This window comes from Heliangelus exortis, chromosome 1 (assembly GCF_036169615.1).
Source record: "Heliangelus exortis chromosome 1, bHelExo1.hap1, whole genome shotgun sequence".
Taxonomy (NCBI): Eukaryota; Metazoa; Chordata; class Aves; order Apodiformes; family Trochilidae; genus Heliangelus; species Heliangelus exortis.
Window position 1 is genome coordinate 129524954 of NC_092422.1, and position 21340 is coordinate 129546293.

The 21340-nt window shown below is 38.1% G+C and overlaps 1 protein-coding gene across 1 annotated transcript in view; it reads right to left on the reverse strand.

Moving 5' to 3' along the window:
• Positions 1 to 21340, reverse strand: part of OTOGL (otogelin like) — a 96767-nt gene that overhangs the window by 59926 nt on the left and 15501 nt on the right. Inside the window, 15 exon segments of the mRNA XM_071766079.1 lie at positions 1133 to 1271; positions 2496 to 2603; positions 5009 to 5171; positions 5959 to 6011; positions 6973 to 7047; positions 8113 to 8278; positions 9005 to 9214; positions 11015 to 11139; positions 12076 to 12253; positions 13912 to 14035; positions 16014 to 16159; positions 17523 to 17569; positions 17799 to 17907; positions 18624 to 18749; positions 19410 to 19516. Of these exon segments, the coding sequence (XP_071622180.1) occupies positions 1133 to 1271; positions 2496 to 2603; positions 5009 to 5171; positions 5959 to 6011; positions 6973 to 7047; positions 8113 to 8278; positions 9005 to 9214; positions 11015 to 11139; positions 12076 to 12253; positions 13912 to 14035; positions 16014 to 16159; positions 17523 to 17569; positions 17799 to 17907; positions 18624 to 18749; positions 19410 to 19516 (1876 nt within the window).

The window sequence follows — 21340 nt, forward strand, 5'->3', positions numbered from 1 at the left end:
TCCAAATAGGTACATTCTGATGTAGTAGAGTGGCAGGTGACATTGGATTGTAGAAGCAAAACATTTCAAGTTTGAAAAAGCAGCACAGATTTATGTCTTACACACCTTTCTGTCTGCATGCTGTAAGAATTAAGACACTTAATTCTCTGCACTTTTCCACCTGCTCATGCAGGTAAGACAATTTTACAGGTAAAGTAATTCCTATTTTTGTATCTTAAAGAAGGAAGGTTTGTGCAAAGGTTCATATGCTTCTAAGAGTAAGAGCTCTTTTATGGGACAATATGATACATGCCATGAGTTTGCTATGAGGTATTTTTACTATCTTTATCAAAATTCCCTCTTAAAAAAAAATCTGAAACCAAACACAGCTACAAATACATTACTAAAGCATACATGGAATAGCTCTTTGCAGTAGTCTTTGCTGAGAAACTATGTGTTTTCTTAGTGTTAGGGTTGACTGAAAATGAAAGTTCTTCTAAACACATTACTGTAACCAAGAAGATAGGCTCTTAGCCAATAACAACAATGATACTAAACAATAGTGTTGTTAGTAATAGAATATATTTCTATATGTCAGTAATGGTATTTTTAAACAAAAAATGCTAGCAATGTACTGTAAATGTGTGTTATGTGACAGATTAACATGTAGCTGCCAGACAACCTCAATGAAGGATTTCACTGTTTGAATTATGAAATCAGTGTCTGACATTATTATATACTTCCACTCCCTATCTGATGCAGATCACTTTCAAGAGGGATCCTTAGAAGCCTCAGAGGTCCTCCTTAACCTTCTGTTAGGCTGAGTTTCAGGATGATTATTAAATAAATCTGTAGGTTATACCTAGTTCTGGAACAGTTTCTGTAGTGTCATTTTTTGCTCATTGTGGTGAAAGCATGCTTAAGGTAGAAGAGAAAAATAGTCTGTATTATTCTCTAGACCACATAGATACACAAGGCCACATCCATGTACATTTTCAAATGAGTGAGTACAAAAAGTCACTTATAGAGTCTTATAAGTCTTATATAACACAACTGTTCCAGACCTGCTTTCTTAACGTTTGTACAGATCATCCCCTTATGTTTAAAACACATGGCCTCTCACAGGACACATGAATTGTATGAACAATCCTACCTTGAGCAGGTAAGCTTGGCAGTCACTGACATAATCATACTCCAGTCCATCAAAGGTGTAATAATGCCGATCCCCATAAATAGTGCAGACAGCAGGACAGGGGTAACTGGTGCAATTGAATATCCCTCTTCGACAAACACTGTAAGGAAAATTAACCATCAGTGTCTTTTCACAGCAGGGTAATTTGCTTTATACTTTCAATAAAAACTTGATTGGGCTCTTGATATCAAGTCACGCAGAATTTCGTGAAAGGAAGAATAGTCCAGCTTGGAAACAGGGAGCTGTTCTTTGGATTGCTTTGGAAGGAATTGGTGGCTCTATGGCAGAAAACTGCTGAGCATTTTGCCATCAGCATATACATAAAATACAAATTAATAATATGCGAACACAAAATCTTAACATTTTTATGACTAATGTAAATATTTCCACCACTGCCTCCAGTCCAGGTAAGACACAGTATCACAACATGCTCAGTCATAACACACCAGTGTTACAGTCTTTCTTAAGTAGTGTTGATGGATTTTCTGAGATGTAAATTGCACATATTGAATGCAAAAGGGCACCAGAAAGTATGCAATGGGTATGAGAAATTTTTTGCAGGATTTTGCAGGATTATTTTTCCCATCAGCTATATTCAGTTATTTACATAAATTTGTATGAAGCCTCTGTACTGACAGCCTCTGGTTTTGCTTGTGTAAATATATAAGATCAGTTGATGTTCCAGTGATGTTTTTAACTGATTAAAAACTACCATGCCAACTTTTTTATATATGCTTAACTAAAGATAGCTGTTATGGCTATCAAATTATAATGGATAAAAAAAGTTTTCAATCAGCAGGATTCAGGTAGGAAGCCTTAAAAAAGGTGCTGGGAGCTAGCTTATTTTCTAATTCTAATGATTTTGGTTTTTTTTTTTTTTTTTTTTAACTACTGCCTGTCTTTTTTCTACACAGTTGCTTGTACTAAGTAGCAACTCACATTGCAAACAGTCCAGCTCCCCAAGAATATTTACAACCATCATACCTATAGTTTCTTTATTTTCTCCTTGATTTTCTTTCATGATATTCTATTCTCCTAAATGCCAAATATCTTTTATTTCAGAGATTAACTGATACCTATGGAATCAAGCACTTGTTCTTGGCTGGTTCTTAACTTGAATTATTTTTCATTTCCTTTTCAGACCAGAAACAGCACTGCCTCAGAAGTTTGCCTACTCTATCAAGTCTATTAGTAAGCCTAATAAAAGACATAGCATATCTATTAAAAAAACACATACATTTTTGATTTTCAGTGTGTTCAATGTGTTTTCTGTATAGATTCCCCCTTGTGGGTAGACAGATGAGGCAAACTGCACATCACTCACCAGGTGTAACATGGTGTAGCTATCACTTCTCCTGACAGAAATTCCCTGTCTTTCCAAGTGCACGGACAACTGTCAGGAATGTAACATTTCCCTCTATGCTCAGCCAGCCTTCAAAAGAAAAGAATTATTAAGATGAAATCATAAATTCACAAGTAGATAGATCAATGCAAACTGAATATCTAGTGCATTATTTTAAACCCTGCCAAGACAACCAGCCTGCCATCCAGCCAAGGAAAAGTGTTTCAGAGGCAAAAAAAGCTGTCCGAGTCAAATGATTTCTGCTGTGCAGAGATGGAGACCTCACAAAGCTCACAGGTGCATCTCTCCTTCTACCCTGAATGGGGAATGTTGGTGCAGGGCAGCAGCTCTTGTGCAAAAGCACAAGTAAGTGTGGGTACTCCTCCCTGCAAACTGCAGAGCATCTATGTGTTACACACTGCTGAGCCTGCAGCTGGGCTGCCCTTCCCTCTCATCCTCCTGGCCCAGGAAAGCAGCCTCTGCTCTGAAATCAGGACACTGGGCTGGGCTATGGCAGCAGCTGTTGCAGAGTTAGCAGGACAAAAGAAACACAGTTTATGAAGAGTGGTGGTGGAGGTTACCTGCCTCCCTCTGGGAAGTGGAAACAGCTAACAAGGTTAAGACAAGAGAGTGGCATTTAATACAAAAAGTGGCAAATCACATCATGAGTATGCAATCCAGAGATATGGTTAACCATTTTTTAATTTTTTTTTTTTAACAATCTCATTTCCTTCTTAGCAACACTGATTTAAAAAAAAACAAATTGTAACTGACACTCTCAGTGCTGCTCTTTAGGGGAGGAATTCCCACAGTTATCATTGCAACACAGGGTTGAGAGTAGACAGATGCATTTTCCAAGTACAACCTTGAGATTACTTTACTTGAAGTTAAAAGGAATACAAAGATTAAAGTTTTCTTCTCTGCATAACTGGTTGTTCATCAGAGATTATTTGGTTTTAAGTAAAAGAGTCAAGTGTTCGGAAAAAATTTTAAAGATAGGAAAGCAGTAGAACACTTGGCTTCGGTCTCTTAACAGAGGTTAAATATCTCCCATGAGTAACACAGGTACTGGTGATGCTACTTAAGGGCAGAAGAGCAACTTAGCCCCCTGAAGTTCCTTTCTATACTTCTCTTCTGTACTTCTGTAATTCAAGATATCCTCTTATATATCCAGCTCAGTGCTGGGCTGACTTTCAGTGTTTCTTTGGGTGACGAATTTACTGTCATTCTCAGCTCATATCCTAATGAAATTTTGAGTGATTCTATTTAATTTTCATAGAAAACTTTCATAAGCACTTTCAGTGCTGCTTATTCTTTTTTACCTCTTTAATTACTGATTAAAAGAACTACAAGCTGTCATGCAAGAATTTTAACCATAGAAAATGTAAAACACTTTAAGAGGAACATTTCTTGCACAGGCTTTAAACTGAAAAACTTGGGAGTAGGGTCCAAAAAGGCAAAGCTCATGCCATTGCATCCAGCTTGAGAACAAACTAGGCCAACCGGAGCATCTTCAAAACTAAGTCCTCAGTTAAGATAAAGGTTACAGTGGAGTAAAGAATACAAGGAAAAGAACAACCAATGAAATCTTAAATAGCTATGCCTGAAATCTGTCCTTCACCAGTCATCATAAGCTGCTGGAACAGGAATCGTGGCAGTCTCATTATGTTCAAATTTGTGCACTGTTGGACCATTTGCTACACATACAACGAAATAAAATCAAATGTTGAGAAAATACTCCACCTGAGGTCAAATTTGCACAACACATTTGACTCTTCAAACGTGAAAGCACACACAGCAGGTATCATGGGAGAGAATGAAAATGAAGGAAGTGATAGATCCTGACAGAAACTGCAAAAAATGCTTTTAGATTTTATACTTTTATTTGACTGTGACTGACTGCTTCTGAGTGAAAAATCCAAATACATGAGCTGAGAATCCAAAAACTTTGCTTGAGTACAGAAGAACAGAGAGAATGAAGGGAAAGAGAGCAGGATCCACCCCCCACACCGGGCAACAATACTGGAAGACAATTACTTGGGCAGTAAAGCAGTAACACTGATTTGCATTACAATTTTTGTCACATTTCCTTCTGTACTCAAATAAGCTGTATTGTGCAAGTGGTGGAAATCATCTACTATCCAGAGAGGCCCAAAAACCAGCTAATCAGACTGGGACTGATAGCAAGCTGGGTATCCCATGGGATAGCAGAATCATGGCCTCAGGGTGGAGAAACTGTGGGACTCCAACTGAGGAAGCATCATAGCATGGAGCCTCACAGCCAGAGGAAGGAGAAAAGGGCTCTCAGGGACAAAAGAAAGGGTGGCAGCTTTTAATTGTGTCTGTATGTCTGCAGAAATTTATAGAACAATAGCTTCAAAATTGGAGGTGTGATACCACTGGAATCTAAACAAGAAAAAGACAGAAAAAAGCAGAGTTAAACTGTAAAAAATATCTGTAAGTCTGGTGCTCCAGGTTGTTCTCTTAAGGCTTACCCAGGAGGGCAAATGCAGCCACTTGCACAGGGTGGTGAAGGGACACAGGAGAAGTTCATGGCAAGGTTGGCACAAGAGATCCCACAGTTTGCACCCGCTGCTGGTAATCCAGGCACAGGAGATCTGCAGTCATAGTAGATTTTTCCTTCAGGGCATATGTGAACTTCAAATGCAAAATGCAGGTTAAGTGAGATAACTGCTCTTTTACTCCAAAAGTTTTTGGGGGGGTTTTTTGTTTGTGGGTTTTTTGGTTTTGCTTGTTGGTTTGGGGTTTGGTTTTTTTTGTTGTTGTTGTTGTTGTTGTTCACAATCTATTTATTTTAATGCATGGTTAGCCTACATTTACAGTACACAAAAGAATGCAATCTGAATAAAAGCCTATAGCTGCATTTGAATTACAGAGATATAAAACTAATATGTTTTAGTGTAAAAACAAACCAACCAACCAACCAAAAAAAATCCCAAAACCTACAGACCTATTATTAAGCATCAGATCTATGCACCCTAGGTCTGATACACTGCTCATTCTGAAAGATGGAGTCATTATGCCCTAGGTAGACAGGATTTTTAGAAGTGGCATGATTTTTAGTGTACTGAAATATCTTCTAACTTTATTAGAAATTTATTAAAAATTTACTTTCTAGAAATTAAGATCTTAAGGCTTCCTAATCAGGGGTAGTGAGCCTAACTATACATATTCCCATTAGAGAATATTGACTTACACTTCACATATAATTATTTACTTAATTTCCCAAGTGACTTAGTATAATATGTGGTACAGAAAAAAAGTAAAAGAAAAAAACAAGACAGCTTGTGTTCCTAAAATCCTATTTTATATATGTGTCATGATATTAAGAATCTCATAATGAAAATACATGAGAAGATAAAACCAAATGACTAGTCAAAAACTTTCTCTGAACAGCTTTATATGGGACAAGACTATAAATTACCTGTATTTTCTGTAGTGGTTTCAATACATTTCACTGTTCCATTCAAACACTGACTGGAAAAGAAAAGTAAACCCATCTTTATTCAAGGGGGATATTATTTATAGCCACAATGTTAAAAAAAAATTTAAAAATAAAACTTAACCCAATTTATCCCACGGAAATCAGTAGGAAAAGGAGATTTAAAATCCAAAACCATGAGTTCTGATCAACATTTTGTTGGTGTTTTCTAACTGCTGATCTGTAGTGAGGCCCCAGACTCACAAAAGTGCTTATGTACTCTTTAATTGCCTAACTTTTGCTGACCTGTGGTAACACAGAGCTAGGTGATTTTCTCTTTCCCTTAAGAAAAAACATGCAAAAAAGCCCAGAGCATTGCAGATTCATTGCAATGGCACAAAAATTAAGTCCCTACTTGCACCTCTTGAGCTACGTGGTTACCAGGCTCCAGTTATATCAACTCTAATACATAAGACCTCTAAAAGAAGGTTGACAGTCAAGTCACAGTTGTGATTTTAAATCAGCAGTTTGAGAGCCTGTCTTGTAAAATGAACAAGTTTAACTAGGAAACTTCAGAGATTTTCTCACTTGTTCCATTGAGGTCAGGATTCCACCATGAGTTAATAATATAAAATAACACAAATATAGTTCCCTGCAAGCCTTTGTTTGAAACACTTCCCAAAATAGAAACACATTGTGTATTCTTCAGAAACCAGCCTCATATTGGTATCATAATGTCCACAGGTCTAAGGACAGGACTGCAGTCTCTATGTGTGTTTTGAGATACTCTTAGGCCCTGGCTTACAGAATTTTCTATAACCTGTTATAGAAACATAACAGATAACCTGTTGCTGAAACAAGCCAATACATAATCTGATTTATATTAGGTTCCCTTTTACTAAGTGTGGAACAAAAATAAACTCTCAATACAATAAACCTTCATCCTATAAGAGAAAAATTCTCAGGGCTTCCAAACTGTGATACATGGAAGATAAAACTCTTGGGACTCAAACTTACCAGGTCCCTGTTGGTGTAGGGAGGATTTCTCCAGGATGGAGGGCTTTGCCCTCGTAATGACAATGACAGGCAGATCTGTTAAAATAGTATTTATGCACATAGATGCAAAAGCAAGATGAAATGGGATTTAAAACAATCCCTTTATCAAGCTATTATAATAAGCAACTCTTACAATTCATTAACTCAATCTTCATGTTTACAATATAGTCCTAAAGGTAAAACATAAAAGATGTCACTTTGTATTGAAGTCAGTGGCAAAATTACCATCTTCAAAGCCAGTATTTTCCTCAATCTCCATATTATTTATTTGCTGTTTCAGTGCATTATTAGTCTTACAGAAAGGAGATTTTTCTTCCCAGTTATGGGAGTAGACTGGTAACATGTAATTCTCACTCAAAGTAATATCAAAATCATGGGACAAAAGGATTATCATAGCTAAATCCATTACTCTGTCTGTGATAAGAGCCAGATGGGATAGAAGCAGCAACAGAAAACCATGCAAAATTATGGGAATGCTAAGTTACCTCACACTCTTTAATAGTCTGAAACAGCCTTTTGCCTACAGTATGAACTTTACTGGTCTTTCCAAAACATACGTCAAAATGAACAGCAAGAACCCTGTGTAATCTTGGAATTCATATAAATATTCCTTCCAGTTTTTAATTCAGAACCTGAACTCAGTAACTCCCCACGTCAGAAAGCTGTAAAATTCTGGTACACAATGTACAAAAACTATTTCCTTACAGTGACAATTTTCTTCCATTTAGATGAAGGAATTTGAACTGAGACACAGAAAAAAACTCCTGGCCACCTCTCTCCATCCTACCCCTGAATGTATGGATTGCTACGGTGTAGGTTCCTTCTTATTTGTCCTTAAGCATTAAAAAGAAGGTGCTAATGTGAAAATGCTTCCACTGAGTTAAAAGTTTCACCACTCTTCTCTGAAGAGAAAGCAGAAGATGGCTGAACACACAGCAGCAGATGAAGCCCCACTATTGATTAGTACAAAAGAATATAAAACCTTTGCATACTGCTTGTTATGCTGTTTAGTCAGTCTGCAACTTGAGGGAAATGGTAGAGAAACTACTTTAAATCTTGTTGGAAATAAGAAACTGTCCTTGCTATTTTCTTATGACTTACATTGATACACAAAAGTTGACCGACTCTTCAAAATATTTCCCATCAGGGCAATTACATCCTTCTACACAGTCATCACCACAGATATTTGCCATAGAAAGTGAAGCACAGGAGTGTTTACAAAAAGAAGAGCACTGATGATAAAGCATACCACTGTGACACATCACAGCTGGAGGAGAGGGAGGGAGAGAGAAAAGAGAACAACATAATGTTAAAATATGAAAAACAGAAAACAGAGTAGGATATCATGGGAGCATAAATTAGCAAAGCAAAACAGTTTTGCTGTCCTGGGCTGAGTTAAAATGCATGAGAAAAATAAGGTTGTTTACTGTTTTCTTAATTAGAAATGTTCAGATTCAGGTGGGTGTATGTTAGACAGATCCTTGGCTAGAATTGTCTATTTGATAAGCAATAGGTATCTATTCTTTTATGTGCTAAATGCATGTGTATGTGGATGGTGTGGCTACCTAGTAACTCAGGCTTCCAAGAGAGGACAAATGGTCCAGCCAAGGTTGAGGTATTACCCTATAGTTTAGAAATGCCTTGTTATAAATCATTGCTATATCCTACTTAGCAATTACTGCCCACCCTGGAAAGCCCCTCCCAGCCTAGCTGGCCTTTCCTTAGGGAACAGCCCTGATTCTGCCAACCCCTGACTTCTGTAGCCTAACAGGGACTCCAATTCAGTTGTTTAAATTATCTCTCTAACCAACAGAAAGGGACAGGCACACCTTGGGAGGCAGCTCAGTGTCAGAGTATGCCATTCGCCCATGGCACAGTTCTAGTTTTCAGCCAAAAAAAAAACAAAACAATCCCTGTATTTTGCGGAGTAAATTATATTTGTCCACCTTTGAGACATTTTTAAAAGTTACTCCATTCTTCCAGTGTTACTCACCACAGTAAGGAACACGGGATCTGAAGTCAACAAGGACACCATGCTTGCCACAGACGTAAGCGTAGTGTGCCAGGGCGTTGCACAAGCAGCCGCTTCCGCACTTGCAGGCATCGAAGCGGCACAGCTGGTGGTATAATCCCGGGCTGATGTAGGCATGGCAGGGAGCAAAAACATCTTGATTGATGATATCACAGTGAGATGCATACCCAACTAAGAGGAAGTGACACTGGTTTAGCCGGTAGCACTTCAATCTCACAGTCAAATGAATAGCACAGGGTATTAAAACCAAACATCGCCAGTCGTGAAACAAAACTTCTAAAAACACCTTTCTGTCAAGTTCTGTAGTTTAAAACTGATATTGGAAGCAACTCCCTCAACAATAACCTCCACTTAAGATAAAAATAACTATATAAAACCAGTTATGTCTTCCACTAGTAGGGCAGGAAACTTCAATGGCAAAAATAATATATTTCAAAAGAGTTAGAAGAGTCCTCCAAACCTTGTCATAAGGTTTTTCCTACTTCATGTTTCATTTAGCTCTGAAATTGGCAATGACCACGTACTTCTTGGCATGTGGACTCAGGAAGCATTACAAAATTGAGCTTGAGGGCATGAAAGTCCCAAACTGGCTGGCCAAATACCTTCTAGTACCAAGGGATCCTCCTGCTACTACTGAAGCATACTACCACCTCAAATACAAAAATATCTTGGGAATACCCCAGTGTGGATCATGTTTAAGCCAATTTTGCTGCCAAAAGAGTGTTTCTTCATCCTCCCTGTTCATTCTCAGATACACACACTGACACCAGGATTTCTGGAATCTTTCCGCAAACTAAGTTCAAGGAGTGAACTTGACTTGAACTCACAAAATAAGTGAGCAATCATTTCTTTTTCAGTTTCATCAGATTAAGACCATTACAGACCTAGAAAATACTTGTGCTGGCTTAGCACAGGTGGCAGTGTGGAGCAGGACCACTTAGTCTGGGACTGTTTTTTCTGGTGATAATTACACTATCATCAGAAAATTCAGGGTGGAAGGGACCTCAGAAGGTCATGTAGTCATGACCTTATATTTATGTCCAACTCCACCATCACTGAGGAAGCACAGAACTGAAGGTGAGGTACAAAGTATCTTGGAGTGAACTAACTTCTCTGAGGTGTGCTGCTCTAGAAGACAGTCAATGCTGAAGGCATAAGAAGTGTTAGAATGCCCCAGATTCCTAAAGGTTTATGGTTATTTTAGGCTTGCTCCCACAGACTCTAAATATGGCCAAATCCCACATCCTGAGTGAGGTCTTATGTCTGAAACCATAAAAACACAAGACTAAATTCTTTCAGAATTGGCAACTATTGTCTGCCCATTGTCTTCATTAATTGAAAAGAATGGCAACATGGAAATGAGGAGACAGTGAAAGTTCAACACAAAACACAGACACGTCAGCCAGTCAAAACTGAATCTTCCCTCTGGAATCTGAACGGATCCACAGACCTCAGACTGTTTGTATCAGTTTGTGACAGAGAGCATAGATGGAAGGTAAGGAAACTTCTAAGCCATGGAAAAAAACAGAGACAGGACTTCTGATCCGAACTCTGTCTCAGCAAGACTCTGCCATCTGTAGTTTCTTGGTCATTCTACAAATGTGCATCACATCATTCCTCAACTGCTCCAATTTACAGGACTACAGTGTTCTGCCCAGCACTCTCCATGTATATGAGACAGCAGAACTTAGGACTTGTGGCCAGCACAGACAGCTTTAAATGATCAACTAGCTTGTATTTTTGAAGGACTTCCTTGATTTTACGTGCTAAATGTATGGGAACAATGGTCTGTGCCAAGGCAAAAAAAAAAAAAAAAAAAAAAAAAAAAAAAAAAAAAAAGAGAGAAAGCAAATTACATATGCAAAACTTGAGTTGAAATAAGAATATGTGCAACTTCTTCACAGAGAAAACAAAAAAACATCCCATAGAAGTAACATACAGCTAATTCCAGACTCCCATGTGAAAACATACCATTTTGCTGGTTAACGTTGCAGGGATCAACCACAGGAATATTGATAGGCACAGAACAAGCTGAGGAAACCTTCCATGCATTAGCATGAAGTTGTGGAGTCCCTTCTATCATCCCTGCTGGAGAACTGAAAAGGAAAATAGCGACACTGCAAGTATCCTGCTGACCTTATGGACTACATTGCTGAGGATACAAGTACATCAAAAAGCCCTAGATTTATAGTCACATTGAATATTTAATGTGTTAAAAGAATTTCCATCTGTGAGCTATAAAAGAAGAGAGACACAGGAAGATTTTTCCTCAATATTTTACTCATGCAAAAATATTCTTACACTCAAAATCTGCCCTCATTTACACTTAATTCAAGTATTCTGGACTCAGTTGGAGGAAGCATTAATGGGAGGAGACTTTGGCCTTTATTCGAGTACATCCAGTCAGTGAAATGTCAAAAATTTGATCTATTAGCTAATTTCTGAGTTCTAGAGGGGGATTGTTTGCATTTTCATGCTTTTTTCCCCCAAGTATTTAAAAATAACTTATTGTTCTTAGAAAAGTTTTGTGATACTATAGCTTGAGACACTTTGGAGGAAATTAAGTAAAAAAGTAAGCAAATTCAGAATTACATTTCAGAATGTACAGAATTACATTTTTTTCCATTAAAATTTGAACTAGAAAAAAAAATAACCAAGCAGTAGTAAGTGTTAATCAGGTGAGGATGGTACTAATATTACCATCCATTCTTTTTGTCAGTGCTCATGTATTTGCTCTGATGATAAGGGAGCAAGAGGAAGGGAAAAAAGTGCATTCAAGCAATATCATTATCCACCAGATGTTATTCGGTAACTTTCTAGAACTACTTAGCTAAACATCTTAATAAACTAAGCTAAGTTATTCTATTTTCATATTTTGAAAACTTACTAGCATTTCAATGAAGATATTTTATATTTGTTCGTTTAATAAAGTATAAGCATGTCAATGAACTGAAATTATCAGGGGGGATTACATTCAACAGAACTTTTTCTTTGTTATTAAACACAATCTAAATGTACAATATGCAACTTACAGAAAATCATCTCTTAAATTCCCGTTGTATGTTCCACATAGTCCTAATGTTCTTCTCTTCCAGCCAACATCAACTTGCACGTAGATCCTCTCTCCATCTTTAGCAAACAGTATCTTCAAACCAAAACTAGTTTTCAGTTGAACAAAGAGAGAAGATATATTCTGAATTTCAATAGCCCCTGCACATAGCCAAAGAAAAAGAAAAGCAAAGTCACTGAAATCCAGCTTCCAGGTTGCACTGGTTTACCCCTTAAACAAAACAGATTCTGAAAACCAAAAGTAAAATTAGAAACTGTGCACAACCTCTCTTGCAGTCAAATAATCTCACCCATTCTCCACCTGAACTCATGATACTACATTATTATTTATCATTAGCAACACAAATCAGAAAATGCAACTGCTGTCAACCATTAAAACTCTCTCCTTTCTGTACCTGGGCATTATCCAAAAACATTCTCACGTTTTCGTTTTGGTTTGGTTTTAATTATAAGAAAGAAACGAAGGAGCATTCCTCTGGCAATGAGAAGACAAGAAACTACTTGTTTCTTAGTCCCCAAGGACATTATAAGATTAATTAACAGATGTCTGTGAAGTGTACTTCAGTCTTCAGATAGAAGATTCTCTCTTACCACTATTGATCTGACATCAGTATAACTCCTTCCTTAGACTGTGTGTGAACTAAACCCCTATCAAATTCCCAGCTTTCTCTCCCAGCAAATCCATTATGTGAGGAAACAGAAATTTCACAGTCACGCCATTCATTTGCTACACAATGTTGGGCTACTTGCAGCTGCAGGTTTAAAGCAGATCTACCCTCACAAACAGCCCCTACAATCGCACACATACACATTTAGCTGCATAAACTGAGGAGAGGTAGATAAAATGCTCATGGGAGCTTAAAGATGCTCTTATCTGATAAGACTAATTAGATACACACAATTACAAAGAATGTGACAACAAAACATTTGCCATAAATTATATTTTTTGCAGGCTATGGAAAGAGACAAGAAAGGGAATCAAGGCTGATTCAAGAGACATGATGAAATTATCAATGAAATTATGAAGCTGAACTGTCAGCATAACTGCAAATATAACTGACTTATAAAACTCACTATCATAGAAAACTGTGAATTTCAAAAGCAGAACTGTGACTGGACAGATTCTGAAAAAAAAAAAAACATAGCTGCAACCATCAGCATGGAACTCCCTAAATACTTTTTTACCAGAGCCTGGGAAAGGGGAAGTCTTTCAGAAAGAGACTAAAAATCTAGCAACAACTTAGTATTGGTCACTGTAATATAGGAGATTTAGCAATATTTCTACCTTCAGTGCTTAATTTTATAACATTCTTTTAAGACTGATCCATTTTACCACCCTTCAAAAAAAGGCAAAGTAGCCTGCCTGAAATCACAACCTAAGTCAGTGCTGGAAGCAATGCAGATACTGTAGAGCACATGGATTCTATTTCATGCCATTTATTCAAAAAATCTTTAATAAGTCTCAACCTTAACATCAGCATCAAGATTATTTCCAGCCTCTCTTCACCTTCCTTCTTTTTCTTTCCTCCTCCCCCTAAACACAAACAAAATGAGCAGATTTTCTAGGTATTCTGCAAGAAATGCAAAGAAATAAAGGCAAAATGAAGGACTATTTCACAGGCTGGAAAAGCACATTTCTAGAACCATTATTAGGGTTATGAGAAATAAGTGATTGTATGTTATCTAAGTTATATGTTTGAAGAAATTTCTTTTTCAGAAACGAAATTCTTAAAAAGGTTTGGAGCATATAAAAGAAAGACAGTGAACCCTGGTAAAATTCTACTCTATGCAGTTCTTACCATTAAGGTTAAAAATTTGGCTAGGGCCAGTTTGGAGTTGACCATATCTTGTGAGAGTTACTTGTTTGCTTCTATCATCTTCAAGAACTAGTGTTATAGACTCAATGCAGGCGTGGTCAAAATTCTAAGTAGAAACAAGTTTCACCATTAGAAGCAGGCAAAGACATCAGTATTACCATGCAAAGGAAAAACAAGCAAACAGAAGAAAAATCAGTTGCACAGAAAGAAAACACCACGTCTGTCATCACATAACTCCATTGTAAACTACCCCTCAATGCATCAAACAGAGCACTTGAAATTGTACGTAGAACATAATAAAACATTACATATGCACGTCACAAGGAGAATCATAGAATCATAGAATCATAGAATCCTAGGGGTTGGAAGGGACCTCGAAAGATCATCTAGTCCAACCCCCCCTGCCAGAGCAGGGCCCCCTAGAGTACATCGCCTAGGAATGTGTCCAGGCGGGTTTTGAATGTCTCCAGTGAAGGAGACTCCACAACCCCCCTGGGCAGCCTGTTCCAGGGCTCCATCACCCTTACAGTAAAAAAATTTTTTCTGATATTCAACTTGAACCTCCTGTGCTCCAATTTACACCCATTACCCCTTGTCCTATCACTGGTCACCACTGAGAAAAGCCTAACTCCATCTCCCTGACACTCACCCCTTACATATTTGAAAACATTGATGAGGTCACCCCTCAGTCTCCTTTTCTCCAAACTAAAGAGACCCAGCTCCCTCAGCCTTTCCTCATAAGGGAGATGTTCCACTTCCTTAATTATCTTAGTAGCTCTGCGCTGGACTCTTTCAAGCACTTCCCTGTCCTTCTTGAACTGAGGGGCCCAGAACTGGACACAATACTCCAGGTGCGGCCTCACCAATGCAGAATAGAGGGGGAGGATGCATTTTAGTTATTATGGAAGTCTAGTAGTAAGTGGACAGAGCTCCCCAAGTACTTGTTCTGGGTTTGGAAGGACATTCTTGCATGGCCACCCTGGGTACTCCTCTCTGCTGGGCTGCCCACTGTGTGAGCATGAGTACCACCCAGTCTATACCAAGCTGGTGCAATCAGAGCCCAGATGCAGCAATGCAGGAGAAAGAAACTACTGCACACACAGAGGTGCTTCTCACCTTGAACTGTAGCCATGATCACTATCACACAAGGATATAATTTCTCCAGAATTATACTACAATTATTTAGAAATGTCTGACTATCAAAAGATGGTAAATTATAAACCAACTTACATCCCTCATTTTGGAGTGCTATCCAGGCAGAATTTATGAACCTGAATACCTGACATAAGGTGACACATAACCTGCTTAAACCAAGAATCTTATGGTCCTGGGGCCCTGTGTGTTTTCACCTAGGAATGGTACAAGATGCCTATAGCTGTGCTACAGGTTATTTCCAATAGCAACCATGTCTCTTTTTTTGCTATCTAACCAACAATTTCATGTTTGAGCTCACCCAATATGCAGAAAAAGGAGTCTTAACTCCCATGCAGGAGAAAGAGGTGCATACAAAAAAAAAGCAGAGGCACCAGCTCATAGCTTTGGAAGGGACACAGGAGACAGTCCCATATTAGGGCAGCTTCAGAGCACAGCATCACTCCATACTGATGAGTTCAGACATCCCAGCCCTCAGCACATTGGCAGCTCTGAGTCACAGCCTCAGAGCCCCTCCTCCTGAGAGTCTAGGTAACTAGTAGTGTCCAGTCTCACAGATAAGTACTTTTAATAAGCACCTCTATTTGTGAAGCCTGTTTCTCAATTCCTGCCAAAATATTTTCAAACAGCATATTAAACCCTTCCAGTCTTCTCAGCAAGAGCTTTCTAAAGCCTAAGACATCTGTTCATACCATAGTCAAAGATGTATATACTTGTTTCCTGTGCATAGGTTAATAACCCTTTAGACTTTCTCCCTCTAAAGGTACAAAGGGCAGCACCACATGTAGCAATATAACCACTTACAAAAGCTGTCAAATGGTTTATATTTTCTGTTACAGATAACCTGGTAGCTTACAGCAGAACGTATACAAGATTGTCTGAAGCATGGATAGATACATTTGTATTTAATGTTTAACAAAAATGTGACTTACCTGCCCACAAGGTGCTTTCTGTAAAGTGATTGTGAATTTGTTTTTCCCAGTGCCTTTTACCAAAATGTACTGGCAAATCCCAAGAAAAGTAAAGTGACGTCCATCAAATGTTGTGAAATGAGAGCTACCTGTGATGGAGCACTCAGCTTGAGAGAAAAGGGGTAAACAACAATGTTCACTTGCATAAGAATGCATCATTATTCTGTAAATGATGGAAGATGGATAAAAAAAGAAACTTTTTCCCCATTTCAAAGTACATAATCCAGGCTAGCTTTAATCTGTCTAGCTATTGAGGAATTTGGAAATAAAATATGTTATATATACACCTGTTTCCATCAGATACTATTTCATGTTGCACACACGGATGTGCAGCATCTTTTAGTTCTACCAGGATGAGATTCCTTTGAGTCACAAGTTATCTAAAACACAACAGAGCTTTCTCTTTATTACAGCCCTAGAGTTTTCTAGAATCTTCTGCGCCTCATCAACTTTTTGGCATGGCAAAATGTGAAAGAAGACAAGCTTCTTTCCCTGTACTTGTAGGTACTATGGCACTGCTTGTTACCACAGGTATGAAGAGGCCATGGGCACCTGTCCTCAGGATACATCTACATTCAGTTTTCTGTTCAGATAAGGAGTGCACTGTTGAAGAAAGTCTCCAGCACATCCCCACATACTGCACTTCCATTCACACCCTGGGGCAGTGCCAGACCACAACCTAAATTAATTTTAGCTGCAACCACTGCCTTGTGGAAATACATCTAACCTGCTCCCACTACTAACATGCATTCAGTCCCTAGGACCAGACTGAAGTAATCACAATTAACCACCCACATGCTCACACAACATACATAACATACATAAGATGTAGTGGAGTGGTAGTCAGTTCCAACTATTTTACACTACAGATCTACCCCGTCAAGCTTTGCTTACTAACTGTTAAGCTTTGTTTATTACCTCCTTTTTGTTTATTACCTCCCTAATTTATATAAAATTCTAACAAGTTTCACAGCATAATCTTGTCTAAGATAAAGAACTGTCAAGGCAGTTTCACTACCTGACTACTGCATGTTCCTCTGAGTAGCTCATTATAGAGACATGTAATCTTTAAAGGTAAGGATTGTTATCCAAACATGAACTGCTTTTACAAGGGAGAAAATATAGCACACAAAGAATCAGAACGATGCTTTTCTTATTTGCATTACAATTGCAACCAGAAGTGAGTGGAACAGGCAGTAAAAATAAGCAGCCTGCCCCAAAGAGTATAGACCATAAACAGGAGATGGAAGATGAGAGCTGGATGTAACACATTGACTTAGGTAAGATGAATTTGGTTAGGCAGTTGACAGCTTCCATCTAGTTGGCCCACTCCTACTCTCAGTAGTCATCTGCTTAATCTTTCTTCTCAAATTAGCATCCCAACCCCTTGGATTATATTTGGGTTTGTTGTCTTCTGATGGGGTTATCCCCTATGTTCACTGAGGACAGAAAAGAATGAAATACAGATACCTGGGCAATCATGGTCAGTGCAGTTCCAAATGCCACCAGTACAAATACTGAAAAGAAAAATCACAAAACACAGAAATTTAATGTTCAGCTCCTTAGCAAAAAGATCAGCTTTAAGCTAGTTGATATGTTTTGAATTAACTTTTCCCACAGAATATCCTTCATATTTTAGTGATACACAGGACCTACACTGTAGAACATGGATACTAACTATTCTTTACACTAAGTATGGGCAGCAATCAAAGAGAGAGGAAACACAGATGTGAGGCTTTCACATACCAGTTGCTACATTCTTGTTCAATTTTTGAGCCTACAGGGAATGCAGTTCCATGATAACCACAAGGACAATTTGACAGAGAGATACAAGTTCCATTTTCCATAATTAGACCTATTGAAAAGGAAGTTAATAAATGAGATAAAAAAACAAATTAACTAACTCCAAGTCACTGTTCTTTCCCTATCTGACTTAGACATTCAAATCTGCCAGAAGGTGCTTCCACCAGTCTGAACCAAGGACCAGCAAAAAGAGTCACCCAGTGAGTGCAGAGAGCTCAGAGAGATAAACAGCAAATCTCTCTCAAAGCAGTTATCACTCTAAATAATTTCTTTATGAAAAATGTCTGCCTTAAGCATGTAAAATTGTACCAACTCAAATGCAAAAAGATTCTGGGATGACATAATCATTAGTCCTTCTAGAACAGCCCTGTTCATAGCCCAGTCACTAGTCTTTATTGATGACTGATATGGGGAAGTTTTCCCCTTACAGTGCATAAGATCCATTCTGCTTAAACAAAACCTCAACAAACTTTGGAATAATTCAAATAAAGTGGATTAAATCTATGCAATATCTTATAATTTGCAAGCATTAGGGATGACTCCAGATTTTAACTGATATTTCATTCTGAGCCACCTTTTTATTCTAGATATATGTTTAGAACATAATGAAAGGAAAAACTACAGTGAGAATAATAAACACTAAAGCAGAATTTACAATATTCATATTTTCAGGTTTTAACTTGAAGCACAGTCTATTTAGACAACTTTTTTCTGGTACTGGATATTAGCTTTACAGATATTTTTTCACATGAAATTGACAGTACTTGCCATCTGGACAGTAACAGCCATCTAAGCAGTGCAGGTTGGTGCCAAGACAATCCTTTTCAAATGTGCAGGTTGGTGGGCAGCAGCTGATGCAATCCCGGTGTACGAAGCTGTCGTCACACTTCTCAGCTAGAAAAAATACCCCATACATTGAACATCAATGCAATTTCTATTTCCACACTGGAATGCACCTCTCCCTCAAACAAACTGTCGTGCAGCACTTTTGGTACAAGTAATTATTCAGATAAGGAACCACAGATTGTTCGGAGAGGTTTTAAACTGATGAAATGTGGTGAACTTCTTGTCATTGTTTAAGTCTGTCTTTACCAAATTCTTAAATCACCCCTTCAAAAGAATTTATAGTTCCTGTGACAGAAGAACATGTGCTCCTATCTCAGAGAGTTCAAAGTCTTGTGCATGGAATTGAACTGCAGTTGATAGGTGGTGGTGATAACTAGAAGAAGCTGTATTAATAGTGTTAATGCTGAAAAGCCATCTGGGAAGAGGAGCAACATCAGTTCTCCACATGCTCATTCTTTGTCCTAGAATATGATCAGCACACATGATGTCTCACATAATCTGCAGAAATTTAAATCAGATCAGGTCCCAGTGGAATTAAAATACTCCTCTAGCAAGTCATTGCTCCTCAGCAACAGTGGGGCTGGCTGTTCTATTCCAGTATCATGTTTGAGTCCTATTAGTGACAAACGTTGTCAAGATACAATCATTTGAAATGAATACATGGGGGATCTCAAAGGTCACATTGTATGCTTTATTAAAGAGTCTTACTACAGGCAGGAAAGTCATCCCTCCAGTCCCGCACAGGGGACCCAGCGTGAGAGCATGCTCTGGCATATTCTGTCACTGCCCTGCAGTATGTTTCATCATCATCCACTCTGAAATGATAAAACAAGAGAGTAATCAAGAAACTCAAATTCCATCTGCAAATCTCCGCCACAGGACATGACACAAGATACATATAGCTGACACCACCCAGTAATAATGGCACACGGTGAAAAATACTATGAAAAATACTATGAAAAGGAATGAGCTATTCTGAATAATTTTTTGTGCGTTCAATAATTTGATCTCCCCAAAAGGTATTTAATACTAGTATTACCACAATGAACAAAACCACTAATTTCTTACAAAGAAAAATGAATGTTTCTTATGTCTTGGATACAGTGGACAACTCAACAGTCTCAAGATCCAGGTCTCAGGTCCACTTCCACCCGCATGATGTGGAAACTATAACCTACACTGATAAAAGACCTTCCTGGCCAGCTAACAAGTTCAAGTTTCCAATTGCCTCTCAGCCCTTGAACTCAGGTGAGTAGAATCCTGACATTTTGCTGAACTGCTTGGCACCCAGAAGCATGATGCACTGAATACTGTAGGCAGGCTTATAGATTTACACTGAGACCTTGAGCAAAGACAGTATCTCTGCCTTAGTCCCTACAGCAGTAGCTGTACAGTGCTCTTTTGCCAAAATCAAGTAAAGAGACATTCATCAGTGTTTAGGTAAGTTCATATTTTATGCTGATGTAAGTCACATGAGGAGAAATACCACCAACATTTTGTTACTGTGTAAGTCCAACAACTTCCATCACTCACTGATGCGGACTCAGTGCCAAAATGAACTGGTCATAACATGAGATTTCTGTTTGAACCATGACTGACAGATCAGCTGAGTTTGTCGTTCAGCACACAAGATCATACTTCCAAAACTAATGGTCTTAATAATATATTACAATGTATTTGTATTCTGCTTTCAACGCATCTGTTATCAAATCAAACACCACTATACTCTTTGTTCCAGTGATCAGAGTCTCTCCAGCTCTCCTTATCTAATCCAATTAAATGGGTCTTAATAGAAAGAATACTTGGCATATACAATGACCCCACAAAAAACTTCATGAACTGACACTAAGCTACAAGAAGAGAGGTCTCTTTTATAACCAAAATAAGCCTAAATTAATGAGGTTCTAATGCACAGACACTTCTTTCAGGGATTTTATGGTTCACGCAATTCATATCAACACACACGTGCATGCTGACAAAAAAAATCAAATCTGCCTTAACACCATGACACTGATTCAATATCCTGTCTGAAAATTTTCTTTTCATTATTCTTCTTTTGCATAGAAAAAGTCACAATAAGGTCCTGAGTTACAAAGAGACCATACAGAGACAACTCATCTCATCTCTGAGGGAAATCAGTGTACAGATCATAAACTTCAGGAAGCATGCTTTGAAGATTTGCCTACAAACACAAATTCCTCAATCTTGACTTTATGGTAAAGCAAAAACCTAAAAACTCATCAGAAATTAACTAACAAGCTGTGATGGATTGAACAGGGTGATTCTTACTTTCAGTCTTTTGATACTTTCTGTATGCTTTTATGAAACTGATGATACTCTGAGAAGGCCATCCTAGTATCTGGTAAAAAAAAATATTTATATGACAATTACTTTTCATTTTAAAACCCTGCTAAAAAGGAAGTGCTATATTACTCAGCCATCTATTCAATTACCCTCTGGAGCACCTATTTAACTTGAATAACAAATACTGAACAGGAGTCTGGAGAGCTAAGGGAAAAATAGCAGGGTGCACATAGTACCAGCAGCTGGGAAGGTGTAACTTCCACTAAAGCCAAAGAGAGCTGTATTTCTTTTGACAACTCTGAGTTTACAAAAAAAAGTACATTTGAAAAATTCTA